This window comes from Castanea sativa, chromosome 4 (assembly GCF_040712315.1).
Source record: "Castanea sativa cultivar Marrone di Chiusa Pesio chromosome 4, ASM4071231v1".
NCBI classification, from domain to species: Eukaryota; Viridiplantae; Streptophyta; class Magnoliopsida; order Fagales; family Fagaceae; genus Castanea; species Castanea sativa.
Window position 1 is genome coordinate 43,990,961 of NC_134016.1, and position 14,897 is coordinate 44,005,857.

The 14,897-nt window shown below is 31.8% G+C and overlaps 1 protein-coding gene across 1 annotated transcript; it reads left to right on the top strand.

Annotated features, from left to right (window-relative positions):
- Positions 1–1,768: 1,768 nt before the first annotated feature.
- LOC142631372 (tryptophan aminotransferase-related protein 2) lies at positions 1,769–9,791 on the top strand. The gene is made up of 5 exons (XM_075805509.1): positions 1,769–2,877; positions 5,441–5,744; positions 8,121–8,401; positions 8,816–9,120; positions 9,467–9,791. The coding sequence occupies exons 1-5, from the start codon at positions 2,636–2,638 to the stop codon at positions 9,649–9,651; spliced, it is 1,317 nt and encodes a 438-aa protein (XP_075661624.1). The 5' UTR covers positions 1,769–2,635; the 3' UTR covers positions 9,652–9,791.
- Positions 9,792–14,897: the final 5,106 nt, after the last annotated feature.

The window sequence follows — 14,897 nt, forward strand, 5'->3', positions numbered from 1 at the left end:
TTTGTTAAAATTGACTTCTAAAAAGAGTCTAACTAATTAAATAATTTTGAACATATGCCATTCACCTAAAATTTTTCCGCAATTGTACTGTTTAGCAAATTTTGCCTAGTTTTAACAAAAGAAATTCAAGTTTATAGTTGGTATATTCGTAACGTCTATAGTTGTTATGCTTGTGACGTCTACTGTTGGCACATAACATTCCCTATAAATTAAAATTGTGTTGCTGAGGCTAGAGAAAATAACAGTTATTCTTTCCCGAGACAATCTTTTAAGCATATTTATCTCGTTATTGTTTTAATAAATGAAATTGGTTTTTGTAATTGGTATGTTCTTCACGTCTACGGTTGGACAAATATTTTTTCCCTTAAATTTTGTTTCGTTGAAGTAACAGAAGATAACTGTTCTTTTTATTTTCTGAGACAATCGTCTAATCATATTCATTAGTTTTTACGGTTGGTACATTCGTAATTACCACAACTGGTATGTTGATAACGTCTAAATTGGGTGCATAAAATTATTTTCTTTTTAAAAATTTTATTTTATTATTATTTTTAAAAATTTTGTTTTGTTGAGGTAAAAAAAAAGATAACAAATCTTCTTATTCACTGAGACAATTGTCTAAGCATATTCATGAAAAGAACAAACCGTTAAAAAATGAGATCAAGAATAGTCACTATTTCTTTAATTTAAACTCATCAATTTTATATTATTATTATTATAGAGTACTAGTCTCATCTTATGCGTATTGTGCATAAAAAGCCATGAGACTTTTTTTTTTTGGGTCTAGTTTCAGAATTTCTTTTTTTATTTTTAATTTTGGATAAATTTGTTATGAAGATATAGATTAGTAGGAGATTATCCTATTTTGTAGATATTTTAAGTGGAATTGAAGATATATTTTTACCAAATTGTCCTCAAATTTTTTCTTTATAAAACGTAAATTTTATGGATATTTTTGAACCATATAAATAGTATAAATAATATTTTTGATCTTATTAACCAAAATTACGAGGCGGTACAAACGAAAATAATCTATAAAAGAAGGTGACAAATATAATTAAGAGTAAAAAGAAAAAAAGAGAGAGAGACCGAGATAAGAAAAAAAGCAGCAAATGCAATTACATTACAAGTTAATCAGAAAGATTTGCTCAAAAAGAAATAAAAAAGGTAATCAGAAAGTTTTTTTTTTTAAAGTTATTATTTGAGGTAGCAAAAAGTTCAAAAATCAACTGCTGACAAAATTGGGTTAACTAGAAAACCCGTACGTCTCTCTCACACTATTCGCTATCTGAATCTCTCTCTTCTTTAATTCCCATCCAAATCAAAACTCAAAATGCTCACAACTCAAAAAAGATAAGATTTATTCATCTAAAAACATAAATAAAAAAAAAAACTGATAAGATTTTAATAGAAACTTAAATTTAAGAGAGTTCATATTACTTAGAACAAGCTTTTCTCCGAAATGTAATAGTTGCTTTTCAATTTGAATAAAATTCACAGTTTTCCGATAGAACAAAGAGGAAAAAGTGAAAAGCAAAATTTATTGAGAAGAAAAGAAAAAAGAAAAGTAAACTGAACAATGCAGAGCATATTAGAGCAGCTTTTTTTATTTCAAAACCCTCCTTTTTTCCCGTACCTCCCATAGTATAATATAATAGAGTAGTATATAGTATATAATATAGTATATATATTATATATATATATATATATATATATATAATATAAATAAATATTTTGCTTGTACATAAAAATAAAACAGTGAAAAAGCCTAGTGGGAGTGTTATTGTTTCGAGATCTCACACATCGGAAAACTGCGATTTTTCCTTTGTGATTTCTTGATTCCAGAGAGAAATATCATGTTGGGAAGTCTTCCAAGGAGTGTGTTCGGTGTTCCATAATCCATAGTACCCTCTTGTTACATTTTAGTTTTTTACACTGTTTATCACTTCTGGGTTTTCTTTCTTCTGGTCTTTGCTAGTAAAGCATGCAAATGTATTAGGATTTGGGATTTTGTTTTCTGTTTTTGTGTTTTTTGTTGTTTTCATTTTGTGATAGTTTCAGTGAATTTCATAGGAGTTAGCAACTTAGCATGCTGGTTATTGATGTTCTTTCAACATGTTTTTGTTTTGTGCTTTTTTTTGCCAACTATTTCAATAACTTGAATTTTCCTATGAAAATCTTTACTGGGTAGCTCAGGGCAAAGTTTCAAAATTGTAGAACATTGGGGGTTTGCATGCACAGAGGCTCTAGAAACCCTAGGAATCTGAGAGATTACCTGTCAGTTTTTCAGGGTTTCAGAGTCCAATTCCAAGTTCCCAAGTTTTAAAACCGCCTACTAACTTTCTGTTTCACAATTTTGTCTAGATTGGTTTCATTTTCTGTTTTTTCAACTAGATCAGTCAAAAAAATAATTTTTTAAAACATTTTCAATAACGCTCACCACCAACTATTTGCATGCAATAACTCCCCTGCGGTCCATTTGTCAATTCAAATTTTTTGTTTCCATGTTCTGGGCTTCGCTATAAATATCAAGATCACTGTTTCACTTGCATTCACTGTTCCAATACTCTGTTTTCTTACTCTGTTTCTGACTTTCTTCCAATACTCTGTTTAATACTCTGTTTCTTACTTTTCAATGGTACAAATGGCTAGTGTTTTCTCAATGAGGCACTTCTTCGTACTTTCTTTAGCTTTGAATGTGAGTTTCATCTTGAGGAGTGTGTTCGAGAGGGAACAGGGCCTTAATTGGCTCGGTTTTGAATCTGAGAAAGACCAAGTTACACAAAGGACTCGCTTGTCTGTGTCTTCTTCTCTTTCTTCCATTACTACTCTGGCTGAAGCTCAGGATAGCGGGGAGAGAATTATCAATCTCGATCAGTAAGTGCAACACTCTGTCTCTTTTTGTTTTCAGTTTATACTTTATATATCTCAACTTGTGGAATACTTGCCCTGGAGTCTCATTAATCTCCCTTGTAGTTCTTTGTTATCAATTACATCAAGTTAGCTTTTTTGTCTTTTTGTTCTTTTTTTTTTTTTTCACTTAATGAAAAATTTGTAAGGAAAAACTATTTGATGATAGTTTTAGCAAGTTTGCTCACTCAAGAGCCAGGCAGTGGCCAAAAAAAAAAAAATTCAGGGGCATAAGTGTAAATTCATACCAAATGAGTAGCTTTTAGAATGGGAAGTATTAGGTAAGCAATGAGAGCTGCACAAATCCAAGGGTCTCCTACTATGTCAGAAACCTGAAATGTTGTCAGTGATATTTCTCAATTGGTCAGGGAAGTAATTATTGTTTTTATTACAGTATTGTTATTGGCAACACCGTGTAGTCCTAGTCCTGCTGGGATTCAAAACGTGTGCTGTGGTATACTTTTTACCGTCGAGTATTAGGATCTGTTTGGCTCAGTTTATTTGATTGAAATTGAAAATTTTTTGTTGAAAATATTATAAATAAAGGTAAAAATTAGCTGAAATAATATAGTGGGACTTATGAACAGTAGCAAAAAGTATAATGAGACTCATAAATAGTAGTAAAAATAAACTAAATAGTAAAATAAGCTGATTTTTTAATTTTTTCCAAACACTAATTTCCTTCTATTGGTTGAGATTTTCCATGGTGCATGTTAGACTTGGGCCTGGGAACTCAGGATCCTTTTGCAACCGAGGACTCTTGTTTTGTCATTTCTCTGTTCCAAAGTTGAAGGGAGGTGAGTGGTGGTGCTAGTGTTACTAGTATTTGCTAGATTCTAACATGCACCATAGGTGGTGCTCTTGACATTTGACCAACAACATCATCATTATGTTATATACCTAAGTTGTGGACTTCAAATTTGCACAAACAGTGTTGGGGTGTCTTGTGTAACCTTAAGGGGGATTTTTTTTTATCAGTTTTCACTTGTTCTAATTCAAGTGCGACCTTTTTTAAGCGTCTTTAACAAGTTCACAAAGTTACCCCTTAATTAGAGACATCATTATGCATCGTTTTAGGGAATCGAGCCACTTTTAACTTAAATTCTATAATTTTATCAGCTTTTGACTTTTATTATTTCCCAGTTAAGTGGGATTCTTTTGAAGCTTTTTAAAGAAGTGCACAGTAACATCCATGAACAAAAACATAATATATATATATATAAGATAGTTGGAGACCCCAATATGCACATATCAAAGCAGGCACAAGTACTACACAAGTCACTATAAGTCTGGTTAGAAGTAGATGGATGACTGTGGGAGGCATGTGGCTTTGTACACACACTGCATGCAGACACCTTTAGGCCTTTGGTGTGATGTAAAGACTCAAACTTTAGTGCTGCTCCGTGGGATGTTTGAAATCTCAGAACTTTTTGGCCGCCCAAACTTTTAAGGCCCTCTGTTAGTCATATAGGGAAAAAAAAAAGAAAAAAAAAAAAGAAAAAGAAAAAAAAGGTGGGATTGTCTAGATCTACCACTTAGTGGGCCATATATTGAAAAATTTTATTTTATTTTATTTTATTTTGAATGATATTTAACATAGGTTTATATTGTACCAGTAACATAAGGATTATGTTAAAGGGCGTGCCCGTCAACAACAACCTTTTGTCCTTTTTTTTTTTATTACAATTTTATGTCATTTTTTTGCAGCTTTTAGATTGTAGGGCTAGCTTTATAGAGAGAAAAAAATATATTAAAATAAGATGTGGGGCCAATTTTATATCTTTTTCTTCTATTTATCAAATTTTTTTATTAAGTAGAATCCAGTCTAACCTTAACAATCACTGCATGACATTTATACATTGTTTTTTTTGCCATAATGTAAATCTTACCTTGTAGACATTTATACATTGTTTTTTTTTGCTGAATTTTTTTTTTTTTTGGCTGAATGACATTTATACATTGTTTAGACATTTATAAGTTGTTTAGTTTATAAAGGAAATCTTACTTACTAGCACAATGTAAACTAAGATTTCTTAGGTAGAAATAATGCATTAACATCATATTGATCTTATGTTAGATGTGATATATAGGGTCCCACATTGCTGCCATCCTCACACCTACTCCTAACAAGTAAATTCAGAACCCAATTGCTGTGTACAGTCTTTTTCACTTTGCAAGAACTAGAAGTGACATTTTTCACAAAATAATCTTGCCATTAAATGTCTTTTCATTTTCGGCTGTTTCTGTTGGGAGGTGACTTTTCTCTTTCTTGTTTTTGTTTTATAATGATTAGTAGGTAGGTAGTTCTCTTCTCTAACAAATTGATTGGTGCCATTGGACCATTTGGGATTTTTATGGTGGACTGTCTAGGCAGACCAATTGCAAAGAGTACTTATTGGATTTGTAAACTTGTTCTGAATTAATATTAATTTATTTCTAAAATGTACCATGATAATAATATAATAATAACTATATGATGGCCAACATACATTGTCTTAAAAGATGTTAATTTTATAATTTTTTTCAACAGTGGTGATCCGACAATGTATGAAAAATATTGGCAACAAATGGGCGACAAAACCACAGTTGTGATCCCAGGGTGGCAGTACATGAGCTACTTTTCCGATATCAGCAACATTTGCTGGTTTTTGGAGCCTGAGTTTGCTAAGCAGGTGGTCAGATTACACAAAGTTGTTGGTAATGCTGTCACAGATGGTCGTCACATTGTTGTTGGTACAGGTTCCTCTCAGCTCTATCTAGCTGCTCTCTTTGCTCTCTCTCCGAGTGATGCATCTGAACCAATAAGTGTGGTATCTCAAGCCCCTTACTATTCGGTAAGTTCCCTATTCATATTAGGGTTTGGTTAATGTATGCTTCTCAGGACATACATTAATCATTTATTCTAAGAAACTTTTTATGATAAATTGAAAAAATTGTCAAAAAAATTAATTACTTTTTCATTTTTCTATAAAAAAAATTCCTAAAATGATTTGTTAATGTATGCTCAAAGAGTATACGTTAGTAAAACCCTATTAGTAAAAGCCTAAGGGCATACATTGTTAAACTATATTGTTACAGAATAAAAATCTAATCGTGGATTTTAGTTTAGCTCATTTGAAAAAGTCTCCTGTCTTTAAATAAGAAGTTTGGAGTACGAACCACATTTACATTAAAAGCCGAACACCAAAAGCCGAATGTTGTCTTAGCTTAATGGTAAAAAGCAATCAACATGATAAAAATTCATTGTCCCATTTGCTGTGTCTTACTTTATACTCTACCAATCACAATAAATAATGTATATGATATATATTTTAATACCATAAACTTTCATTACTTTATAAGAATAAAATAATAATAAAAGAACGTAAATGGTGGAACATACTCTTAAATATCGAGTGTGCCATAAAGGATTTTCATTCATTACTATTCTTTGTTGGTTTAATATTGTTGCTTAATTTAATCGACTTGAGTTTGATATTCTAGCAACTTGGCGTCATGATTGTTAGAGAATCTATTCAAAGAGAATGGTTAATACTAATGAACTTAAAGGTTTACTCCTGTGCTTTTATATATGGTTAATTTAATCACTTTGATCATGATCATGATTAATTTAATCACCTTTACAAGGTGGGCATGCTTATATTTCTTTGTCAATATTTCTTTTCACTAATGGCATTGTATTATATTGTTGACCTCCGTCCAACATATTTATAGTATCATGCTATTTGTTTCTACTGCACTATCAAGATTTTTCAACTCTTAATTAATTTTCTAATACTCTACTTTGGCTTCTTAATTATATTCCCCGCACTTAAATTTATGCTTTCCCTATCTTCTTTTCTTTCTTCCTCACGCTTGCACTAATGCGCACTGACACATTTACCAAACACAGGATTCAACAAATTCTCACAATGCACATGGGACTGCAAACTTGCATGTGCCAAACTTGATTGGATGAATATTATTAAAAATTTACCTTTCAAATGGTTATTCAAATACACTTTGTACTCTCAGATGTATAAGAACCGTTTAAAAGAAGGCATTCCTTAAATGTTCTTGAACTTTGAAAGTCAAATTGCCCTTATTAAAAACAAGTCAACTATATTGCATTGATAGCAAAATCTTTTTGGTTGAATGGGTTGTGTGATTGTGTCATATGCACTGTCTGCACACTGTTTTTCTAGCATGCTTAGTATAGCAGGAAATTGCTTTAGGAACATAGTATTAATACCAATTTCTTTGATGACTGTCATGATCCAGTCCACATACATAGAATTCAAAAGGACATGGTAGAACAAGTCCGTATCTTTTTCACCTTTCTTTGTCCCCTAAGAAACACAGACCTCGCAGGTTTTAGAGTAAACTGTAAGCCATAGTCTGTCTTAGACAGCTGTATCCTCGCTGACCCTTATGACTTGGGATAATATATGACACAAACACCTTATCTTCTTTGTACTAAGATGCCTCTAACTGAGTAGTTAATATAACATATAGAGATACCACCTAACACAAAAGATTTAAGCCCATGAGTTTGAGCCCAATCGTGTTATATTAGCCACTCATTTTTGTTATTCTTATTCAATGTGGGGCTTCACTTATATGTGTATTTCCAACAATATCTCCCTTACTTGTGAGCTGTCTTTTTATGCACCATGAACAAGTTCTACTAGCTCCCCTTTGCCTATGACCTTTTTCCATTATCAAAACGTCATCCATGGGCCTTTACGCCATCAATGGGAACCATGTGTCAACCCCGCATTCTCATCTATGGGAACCAGCTTGTACATTCCCGTTCATTGGAACTGCAAGTTTCTCCGTGATCTAGTACACCATTGGCAACACTCCTTTGTTGGGAATATTTCCAGATCGTTTGTGTGAGCTCTTTTGGCTTGCTTTGTTCTCTCTAGGGTAGGGATCCTGAATACCTTGTCACTTTCACCGCACACCACCCTGAACTTTGATACCATTTGTTTATAACAATAAGTTAATAACCAGTTTCATAAGGTCCTAGCTAATGTCAAGTTGGAGGAATTCTAAAAATTTGCCAAAGATATTAGACTTCTAGCTGGGTTTGGTATTCTGAATGCTGAAAAATCTACATTTGTTTGATTCTTCCTTCTTTTAAACAAAGAACTTATCTGTAACTGCCTATTAGAAAATAACATTTTTAAGATGTATAAATTTATAATTGAGTTACAAATTACTTGCAGTCCTACCCGTCTATGACGGATTGCCTAAAGTCGGGCCTTTACAAATGGGCTGGTGAGGCACAGAACTTCAGCAAAGAGGGGCCTTACATTGAACTAGTTACATCTCCTAATAACCCTGACGGGACTGCAAGGCATTCAGTGGTTAATAGAAATAAGGGCATATTGCTTCATGACCTTGCCTACTATTGGCCGCAATATACTCCTATTTCTTCCCCTGCAGACCATGAACTCATGTTGTTCACAGTCTCAAAGAGCACAGGCCATGCAGGAATGCGGATTGGGTAAGTTGATCATATCTAGATAATCATATTAATAGCTGTATAATTGGTTTGTGCTAATTCTTTGTTTTGTAATGCAAGTCATATGTGTTGCATTAGTTTTATTTTTGTTAAATTACCGATTGTCTCAAAAATTTAAACCGATGGGAAATGACAAATTTAATCATCAAGTCACATAATTCTAACACACGCTTTCACGTGTGGGCTCAGACTTACTTTTGATTGGTGAGGCTCAACATGTGGTATTTAAATAAAAAGTAGAGTGGAAGAGATAAAGATCGAACATAAGACTTTCGGTTTTAATACCATGTTAAATTACTTATTACCCAAAAGCTTAAACTATTGAGAATGGTAACTTTAATCATTCAACCACATAATTCTAACAATTTCTAATGCTTTTGCTTCTACATTTCCTAGTTGGGCTATTGTTAAGGACAAAGAAGTTGCAAAAAGAATGACTAAATTTGTTGAGCTCAACACCATAGGCGTGTCCAAGGATTCACAAATTCGAGCAGCTAAGGTTCTGAAAGCTGTCTCTGACCCCTATGAACATGTTGACGACTCAGAAGTAGGTGAAACCTTTTTCGACTTCAGCTACCACAGTATGGCAGAGAGGTGGAAGTTGTTGAGAGAGGCAGTGGAGCACAGCGGAATGTTTAGTTTGCCTAAATTTCCGCCTGCATTTTGCACCTTTTTCAATCAAGTCTCTGAGCCTCGGCCTGGTAAGAGCATTCGGATCAGCTATTGAAAAAATTTCTATATATTTTAGCATAAGAACCTATTGTTTCAATTTTATATACTCACTTTTCAAAACATCATACATCAGATTATTTATTTTACAATATATTTAATTAAAATATTAATTTTTCTCTTTTTTTTTTAAAATTATTTTTCTTTCTTCACATACAACAACGATCATTCACTCTCTTTCTTAATCTTCAGAATACGTAAAAAAAAATATTATAAAAATGTAAAATAAATAGTGTTAGTATAAATATACATGGTTACTGTAGCAAATTTGTAAATTTATACAATTTTACACTCATATTTTTTCTATACCCTTTGCAGCTTTTGCATGGTTAAAATGTGAAAACAATATAGAGGACTGCGAAACCTTCCTAAGGGGCCATAAAATTTTGACTAGAGGGGGAAAACATTTTGGGGTTGGCCCTATGTATGTGAGGGTCAGCATGCTGGATAGGGACGAAAATTTCATTCGATTTGTAAAACGATTGTCCACAATCCGCGTTTAACCAAAGTTGGTCCCTTGTTTCAAGTTTGTGCAAGAGGAAGAAAAGGGTGATAGTGAGCAATATATGTAAATGTAGAAAAAGAAAGCAATAACAGTTTTCTTTTGTTGTTCTAATAGTAATCTCTCTTTTGTTAATTCTCATGGTATGATCTTCTACTTTAATTGAAGGTATCATTTATTATTGTCACTAGTGTTTAACCCGCGCAATGCACGGGGTCATTTTATGATTTAGGGTCAGCTTTACAACACTCACCATAAAAATCCTTTGATAGGTTTGACTTTTATCTTTCATATAAGACATGCAATATAATACCCTATATTTACATTGTTGTCATTAAAAATCTTGACTTCGCATGTCATCAATATGTGTTGCAATATTAAAGGAATTTTTTTAAAGAAACGTAAAGGTTAATATAAATGTTTTAAGTTGTATAAGTACAATTGATAAAGGTTATTAAAATTTTTTTTAAGTTGTATAAGTACAATTGATCCCTTTGTTTCTAAGTTATGTTACCTTTATAAATTTTCACAATAGCTCAAGTGACTATTACAATGAATGACCCTTTATATGTTTGTAGAAATCATAATCTGTTTTATTTGCCTTTATGCTTTTACAAAAACATGTGGAAAGAAAAAAGTATTTAGAATGGATGAGGCTCTAGAAACTGAATTTCATTTATTGTATGTATACCAGCTTAACAGTTATAATTATCTAAAATCCAAAAAAGCTTGTGTTTAAACAAATGAACCGTAAAAATACTTTTGAACTTTGTTTAACACCAAACACAATTTTAACTATTTAATTTAAAATTCCCATTAATATTAGAGTGGAATAATGAAGTCACAAAATAGAGTATAAATGCTTGGACAATGAAAATAAAACTGAACATTATCTTGATGAAGGAATTAAAGAGAAAAACACAACCATAAAATGCCATGTCCAATCATTTTGACAGGAAGCCAACTTATTTAGAACTACCACCTAAAAATTAAAGAATAAAGATACATACTTTGGCATTATAGGATATCTTAAGAATTTCAATAACGTTAAGTCTTAAATCTGCTCACAATTGTAAAATGATGTAAAAAACATTTTATATGGTACTAACATGCGTTCTGGAGGGACGAAACCTATCGTAAACAAAGATGACCCACAATCGAAACATGTGTGATCATACCTAGAAAAAATAAGCACCAAAATAATTCTCATATAGTCAAACTTTCTTTAAAATGTTGATTTTCAATTGGAAATCTTATAAATTATATGTTAGCAATACTATTAACCACTCTTCAATTGGCATATCTGATCCACATATAAGGAAAAATGTACCATAGAGAAAACATTGAAATTAGAGACTCTGTATAAAATTGGACAAACAATAGTTAATATTGCCATAACAATTCAGTAGGGTTCAGTCTATGGTTCATTTAAACATCTACAATAATAATAATCTCTAAGAAAATGCATCAATTAACCTTCTTTTTAACCACAATAAAACAAATATGTACAATCTGCAAATCTCAATAATAATAGAGTATTTAAAAGTTCTCTTTGACCAAATAGAATAACATCCCAAAATAATAACTAAATATATCCTTCTACGTCACTCTTGTATACGACATCCATCCCATATAGCATTTTCCCAAACGGCTCTCTTATAGGAGTCTATTTTCTCTAATTTGACTCAGCTTGACTTACTTGATTCAGCGGTTCGCTTGCATACGGCGAGAGTCATTGGTTCAAATCCAATAATATGTAAAACCAGGTGAAACCCTGTTTTTGCTAGCATGACAGCAAGTACAGACTGGCAGCAAGGAGTCAACTGAATGACCAAAGCATTGGTAAGTCCTTTGTTGTACTACGGATCCCTAAGCAAAGAATACCCACTGCACCACAACCATACACACCCTATAAAATTTAGTTCAGAATTCAGAAAGTTACATGTCAGAGATTATAGTATAGTTTTGAAAAGCGATAAAAACAGAGTCCTCTGTTATCTTAGAATAGCATTTTTGGCTTTTGAACTTTATTTATATTTACATATATTAAATAATATGTTTTATCCACGTATTTTATTTTTTGGCATCAACCAAGTGGGGCCTCAGTTTCTAAACTTAATCCAGATCAGAAACTACACTACAAATCATATCAAAAACAAAATAAAAACTCTCCCCTTTTACGATCAAACATCCCTTTTCACCCATGTATCAATAGATCAAGGAAATCTCAATCCTAGCATAGAGGCATCAATGTACATATTCTACTGATAAAATAAATTTATGTACACAAAATTCCAAAAGCTTACAGACACAATAAAATCAGAATGGCCTATTCACTATTAGATGAATGGTAAGTGAGAGTTAAGAACTCTTGCACTTATATACACACTATTCTGTAAATAACTTCTTTAAAATACTAATGGATGAAATCATGAAACTCCATTAACTCATTGTATAACCTACTTGTAGATACTTTTTAAGTAGAAAATCAATCAGACATATAGATCATAATAGCATATTTCAATATCATAATTACAAATTCAAACGGTACCAAAATATTTTGACCAAAGAATCCAAAGAAATAAAAAAAGCAATACAAATTCTGTTAGGTTCAAACAGTAATATAATAATTGGTAAGAAGTAATTCACAACCACAACAGCTAAGCCAAACACTTCATCATTTTTCTCTTTTATGCTAAGTTTCTCAAAATTAGTACTCTTCTTCTTACTACTAAATCTGAGATCTCTTACTAAATCTGAGATCTTTTATATAATCCATCCAAGCATTGTATTACTTCTATGCTCATCTGGCCCTTTAAAACTGGATGAAATGCAAAATATGTAAGGATTTTCATAAATAAATAAATAAAAATAAAAACAGAAAAAAGGAGCCTTACATAACTGGTCTCGCATTCTTGTAGCAAATTTTAAACATTCTTATAGTATCATGTATTTTTAGATGATACTGTATAGCCATGCATTCTTTCTTTTCCTTTTTTTATTCTCTCTCTTACTCAATCTCTCATCTCAAACACACATAATCCTTCTTTATTCCTTTTCTGTCACTTAAACACGAATGACCTGTGTTAGGTGTAAAAAAAATATTATTTTAATATGGTGTATTGTAAAATAAAGAATGTGATGTAAGGACTCTTGTAAGAGTAGTAATGTAAAATAAATCAAATGGCCTTTTGGTGAGACAATGCAATTTTTTTTCAATAAGCAGTTATGTATGGTCTTAACAGAGTATGAACTAAGACAATATATAGCAATTATCACTATCATTAAGACTTGACATGTGCACTGAATTGTAGAAGGTAAAAAAGAAATGGAGAAAGTACCTTGTATATGATAATTTCTATCACATATTTGAAATATTTGTACCAGATTTAAACTAATAAAAGATTGGTTTTGCATAAATCCCAAAAGCAACAAAACTGCTGCAAACCAACTAAGCCAAGAAATCGATTACAACGAAAAACCTTACACACAAAAATTCAATGCCTGTGATCAATAGGATTTTGTGAATCCAACAAAAGGCAAACATATTAAAGCATTAAGATTTTTTTTTTCATAAATTCTAAAGCATTAAGAAATTGAATTGGGTAAATTACCTCTTCATATGGACAATAAATTCAAGTGCATGATCACGTTTCTAAAAGTACTCCTCATACCTCAAAACATTAAAAATGAAAACTTATGTTAGATTCCATCTAGCAGTCCCCATTGAAGTCCAAAAATATTAAAGCTCAAAGTTAGCAGCAAAATCGCTTGCATACCTGCTATGGAAATCCACAATGGGATGTAGATGCCTAAGTTTGATGTAATTATCTTGAATAGATAAAAATTTCATAACATAAGCTAACAATTGCAATTATTCAGATTGAAATTTGACTGTAATTGAATAGTAGAGAGTGAAACCATCACTTTAGAACCAAACACAGTCCTGAACAATAAAAAAAATAAATATATGAGATGAATATCATCTGAAAATAAAATTGAGTTAAAACACAATGAAAACAAATTGTCCAAACTCAAAACTAATGATGATAACTTTTCAATGCAACATAGAAGTAGCTATGGTACTTACGAATGTCATATTTTCACAAATGATATGCCACAATCTCACACAACATTAATCTGTGCCTTCTAATATTCCTAATTCTTATGAGTAGTTTGTCTCCATTTGATATTATTTTATTTCATAATGCTGTAATTATCTTCCACTTATAGTTCTCACTATTTTAAATATCGTAAATTATTCCATGTTTTCAGATTATACCTGTTACATTAGCCACTCCATGAGTCCATGATCCAGAAACTGGCTTTGCAAGTTGCAATGCCTCAACTCTTACTACGTCACTTTGCCTTGCTCTCCCTTATTCATTTTCAAACATTTTTTCCCCTATATCAATATTCATAAACCAAAAAAAAATCAGTTTGAAGTTTATATGACATTCCAAAGCATTAATAGTTCACACATGAAACAAATCAAACAAAACACACCAAAAAATTTATTTGAAATTTCTCAAAAACGACCCTCGAAACCCAATCTTTACTGCCAATCTCTTCAATCAAAAATAATCCCCACAATCACAATTCAGATAAGAAATACGTACCCACTTAGACAGCCATTGATTTCTACTTCGAGAATTTTGTAGGGGGATTTTTGGAACTATGAGAAATCAATCAGGGGGGCAAAAACTTAGTACCTGATCCTGAAATCAATGGCAAAAAAAAAAAAAAAAAGAGGAAAAAAATCAGCGAAAAAGGAAAGACAAAAAGAAGGCTGCTTAACATGTTTTCTGAATCGCAAGGTAACAGGGTGGTGAGACCGTTCTCTCATCTTCTTCTTCTACTCCTCTAGAGGATGATTGATACAATTTTAAACTAATAAAAGCGACTATAACGATCAAATCATGTTCTTGTGTTTTTATTTTCAGAACATATGAGGTGGTCTATTTGATCAGCAAAGCATAGTGTCCTTAACTTTAGTATGCAATAGGAAATGCAAATAATTCGTAATATTGTTCAAAGAGCTAAGTTGAAATAATGCCTTTGAGTGGAATCTTGTAAAATGTGTTGATTCCTCTAAGAACCTCATCGAGCCCATGCTACTTAAGACAACAGAAACTAAATTAATGAAATTAAAGATTAATTTTCCTCAAGTCTAAAGAGTAAATTATAGTCTATTAACATAAGAGGGCACGAACTTCTAGGAAAGTTGACACTCCTAAAATTTAATTT